This window comes from Trachymyrmex cornetzi, unplaced genomic scaffold, assembly GCF_001594075.2.
Source record: "Trachymyrmex cornetzi isolate Tcor2-1 unplaced genomic scaffold, Tcor1.1 scaffold967, whole genome shotgun sequence".
Lineage (NCBI taxonomy): Eukaryota > Metazoa > Arthropoda > Insecta > Hymenoptera > Formicidae > Trachymyrmex > Trachymyrmex cornetzi.
The window spans coordinates 29,957-34,016 of NW_017300319.1; the positions used below are offsets into that span (position 1 = coordinate 29,957).

At 61.6% G+C, this 4,060-nt stretch overlaps 1 protein-coding gene across 1 annotated transcript; it reads left to right on the forward strand.

Annotated features, from left to right (window-relative positions):
- Positions 1–2,499: 2,499 nt before the first annotated feature.
- On the forward strand, positions 2,500–3,396 carry LOC108769920 (uncharacterized). The gene has a single exon (XM_018521144.1). The coding sequence runs from the start codon at positions 2,500–2,502 to the stop codon at positions 3,394–3,396; it is 897 nt and encodes a 298-aa protein (XP_018376646.1).
- The last annotated feature ends 664 nt before the right edge of the window (positions 3,397–4,060 follow it).

A 4,060-nucleotide genomic window follows, 5' to 3' on the forward strand; every position in this document is an offset into this window, starting at 1 on the left:
GGCCAACATTAATCACTCCGCCAGGGCTCAGGACCTACTCAACCAGGCCCTGGCGGAGGGAGATTATGCAATGGCCATTATTACAGAGCCGTACTGGGTCCCGGTTGATCATCCTCACTGGGCGGCCAGCTCTAACGGAACGGCAGCCGTTACCTGGAGGAGGACCAAGAATCCGCTACCTTGCGTTCCGGTCGAGTGCGGAGACGCTTACGTCGCGGTCCGATGGGGGGACATTCTGGTTATCGGGGTTTATGTCTCCCCAAGCGTCGACAGGTCGGACTTTGAAGGGGTCCTCACATCGGTGGAGGGGTGCGTGGCGCGAGCCGGGGGGGGGACCCGTTCTCCTCGGCGGCGACCTTAACGCGCATGCTACCCTCTGGGGGTCCCCGAGGACGGACGTGAGGGGCGGTATTCTCGCCGCTTGGGCCGCTGGTCTGAGCCTTCTCTGCCTCAACAGGGGCACCAGGCCTACCTGCATTAGACCGCAGGGTTCGTCCATTGTTGATGTGACCTTCGCGAGCCCCGTCATTGCGGCAAGGCTACGGGACTGGAGCGTCCTCCCGGACGTTACGCTATCGGATCACCAATATATTTGTATCGAGCTTGCCGAAACTGCGGCACAGATCTGCCGCGGGACCCGCCCGCGAGAGCGGCGGTGGAAGTTGGGGGCTCTCGATGGCGATCTCATGAAGGCCTCGCTTATCGCGGGTGCGATGGTGCCAGCCGGGGACCCGGCCGCCGCGGGCCCGGACGTGGAGGCCTCGAATATCAGGAGAATTCTGGTTCGCGCGTGTGACGCGGCAATGCCGCGCACACGGCCGCGACCCAGGAGGGCCATGCCCTGGTGGAGCCGGGAGCTGGCAGACCTGAGGCAGGCGGCTCTCGACGCCAGGAGGGCACTCAAAAGAGCCCGACGCAGACACCCTGAGGGTGCCGAGCTAGAGGGCGAGATTGAGCGGCTCAGGGCAGCGAGACGGGCACTCCGTGGCGCGATAGCCAGGGCTAAGTCCGACTATTGGGATCGTTTCGTCGCGACCCTGGACGAGAACCCATGGGGTAGGCCATACTTGCTCGTTAGGGACAAGTTGAGGTATTGGGCCCCGCCGTTTGCGGAGTCGCTCGAGCCCGTGGTTCTCGAGCGGGTGCTGGGAGACCTCTTCCCGTCGTCCGGGGGGTCCGACACCTGGGTCGAGCCTCCCCTCCGCTTGGATGGCTGGGGCTCCTGGAGGCGGGAGTATGAGGTCGGTGACGAGGAGCTTCTCGCGGCCCGGAAGAGGATGCTCCAGAAGAGCGCGGCGCCGGGTCAGAGCGGGGTTCCCGCTGCCGCATGGGGTGCGGCTACGCTCGTCTTAAAGGAACGCATCCGTCTGCTATATACAGAATGCCTGAAACAAGGCTGCTTTCCAGAGACCTGGCGGGGAGCACGACTGGTCCTCCTGCGGAAACCAGATAAACCCGTAGACCAGACTGCGGGTTACAGGCCCATTTGCCTGATCGAGGAGGAGGCAAAACTCCTTGAGAGGATCATCCTTGAGCGGGTGGTGGCGCACCTGGACGGGAGGGGTCCCAACCTGCACGACAAGCAGTTTGGCTTCCGTAGGGGAAGGAGCACGGTTGGGGCCATCCTCTGTGTCAGGGGCTTTATAGAGCTGCCGCATGGGGTGCGGCTACGCTCGTCTTAAAGGAACGCATCCGTCTGCTATATACAGAATGCCTGAAACAAGGCTGCTTTCCGGAGACCTGGTGGGGAGCACGACTGGTCCTCCTGCGGAAACCAGATAAACCCGCAGACCAGGCTGCGGGTTACAGGCCCATTTGCCTGATCGAGGAGGAGGCAAAACTCCTTGAGAGGATCGTCCTTGAGCGGGTGGTGGTGCACCTGGACGGGAGGGGTCCCAACCTGCACGACAAGCAGTTTGGCTTCCGTAGGGGAAGGAGCACGGTTGGGGCCATCCTCTGTGTCAGGGGCTTTATAGAGAAGACCTGGGAGGAGGGGGACGTGGTTGTCGGGGTGTCCTTGGACATACGAAATGCGTTCAACTCCCTCCCCTGGAACGAGATCGGCATGGCCCTCCGGCGACACAGGGTGCCTCTCTATTTGCGCAGGATCCTGAGGTCGTATTTGGAGGATCGCAGTCTTTGCTATAGACGGGCGGACGGTGCTCTCGTCCACCGGGCGGTGGAGAGAGGCGTCCCACAGGGCTCTGTTTTGGGGCCACTCCTGTGGGACCTCGCTTTTGATGGGGTTCTCTCCGAAGCGGACCTTCCCCCCGACTGCATGGTCGTTTGCTACGCAGACGACACCATTGTCCTGGCGGCCGGGGGGAGCTGGGAGGAAGTACGCCTGAAGGCCGATGAGGCACTTCACAGCGTCGTAGAAAGGATCCAGCAGCTCGGTCTTCGGGTCGCCCCGGAAAAGACCGAGGCTGTCACCGCCGCGGACAACGGCCGGGCCTGGCCGTCCGGGTCGTCGACAGGGACGTACGGCTCACCCTGTCGATGAACTATCTGGGGCTTATCCTGGACGGGAGACTATCTTTCGAGGACTATTTCTCGAGAGTGGCACGGAGAACGGAGCAGGCGGCCCTCTCCTTGAGCCGGCTCATGCCGAATATGGGCAGACCGGGGATCGTCACTCGTCGCCTTTTCGCGGGTGTCATCGCATCTATTGCTCTTTATGCTTCCCCCGTCTGGGTGGAACGGGTGAGGAAGGGGCGTACCATACGCTCCGCACTGAGGGCTGCGGAACGCAGAATCGCGGGGAGAATAATATGCTCCTACAAGACGGTCTCCCATGCGATGTGCACCGCCCTTGCCGGTACACCACCGCTGGAGTTAACCGCGGAATACCACGCGGAAACATACTTTGAGGTCTCCAAGCTGAGATCCCGGACGGGATCTGTCGCTGCCCCTCCGGATGAGGTGAGACAAATCCGGGAGCGCGGCAGACTCAGATTGCTCGACAGATGGAGGTCATGGATTTCTGTCTCCGAGCAGCGAGGAAACGAGACGCTGGTGGCGCTTCGGGACTGCCTGCCGAGATGGGTTGAGGCCAGGATTGGCCTCACATACCGGGCGACGCAGATACTCACGGGCCACGGCTGTTTCGGCCGGTATCTGCGTCGCATCGGAAAAGAAACGACAGAACGCTGTTGGCATTGCGTTGCGTCCAGGGACACAGCGTCCCACACCCTGGTGCGGTGCCCGGCTTGGGCGGCACAAAGGGCCTCCCTCAGGAATATAGTCGGCTCGGATTTGTCGATGGGCTCCGTAATCAGGGCCTTACTATCGGAGGAGGGAAGAGGAGCATTCCTCTCTTTCGCGGAGAGGGTGATGAGCGCGAAAGAGGCGAGTGAGAGAATCAGGGAGGGCATCCCAGCCGCGTCTGGTAGATGACCCTCCAGACTGATCACCCGAGCCCGTTAAATAGGGCAAGGGGATCGATTCGGGATGAGGCGGAACAGAGCTTTGCATTTTCTTGCAGCTCTTTCTGCCTGGAAGAAGTTGCGATCCGACTTGACTTCCGAGATTTGGAAGCACTCGGATCGTTTTTGGAGCTCTCCTTTTGATCCGGAGAGGTCGGCGCATCCGGCCTGTTATCGGCCGGCGATGCTGCCCCCCGCTAGCCGGGGCGCCAGACGGGGGTCTGGCGGCCCCCCCTTGAGTGGCTCGGGGAGTTAGGCGGCGAGGGGAGGTGGTGTCCCCCTTCGCCGGAACTTTTCTTAAGTTCTGGATAGCGCGTGCGTAACCGCGCGCTTGGCGCTGGGTCGGGCCGGTAGTACTGCAGTCAGCGAAGATCCCGGTCCGACTCACCTCGCGCCACGGTTAGGACACCCGCAGTGGTTTTAGTGGGTAGTACCCGGTCCCGGTTTTACTCGGGGCCGGGTGAGTCCCACATAACCCGGTCTCTTCCCCCGAAGAGCCGGGTATGCGTAAATGCATTTACACTGCGTAACCAAAAAACAAAAAAAAAAAAAGAGGTTCCCCGCAAGGGGTGGGGTCGTTTCTGGTGCGTTCCGGTACTCCCGGACGCATCGGGAGAGATCCCACTACGGGTATA

What these genes read in the sequence shown, in the direction of transcription:
- LOC108769920 (XM_018521144.1), top strand. Translation starts at nt 2,500, where the DNA reads ATGAACTATCTGGGGCTTATCCTGGACGGGAGACTATCTTTCGAGGAC.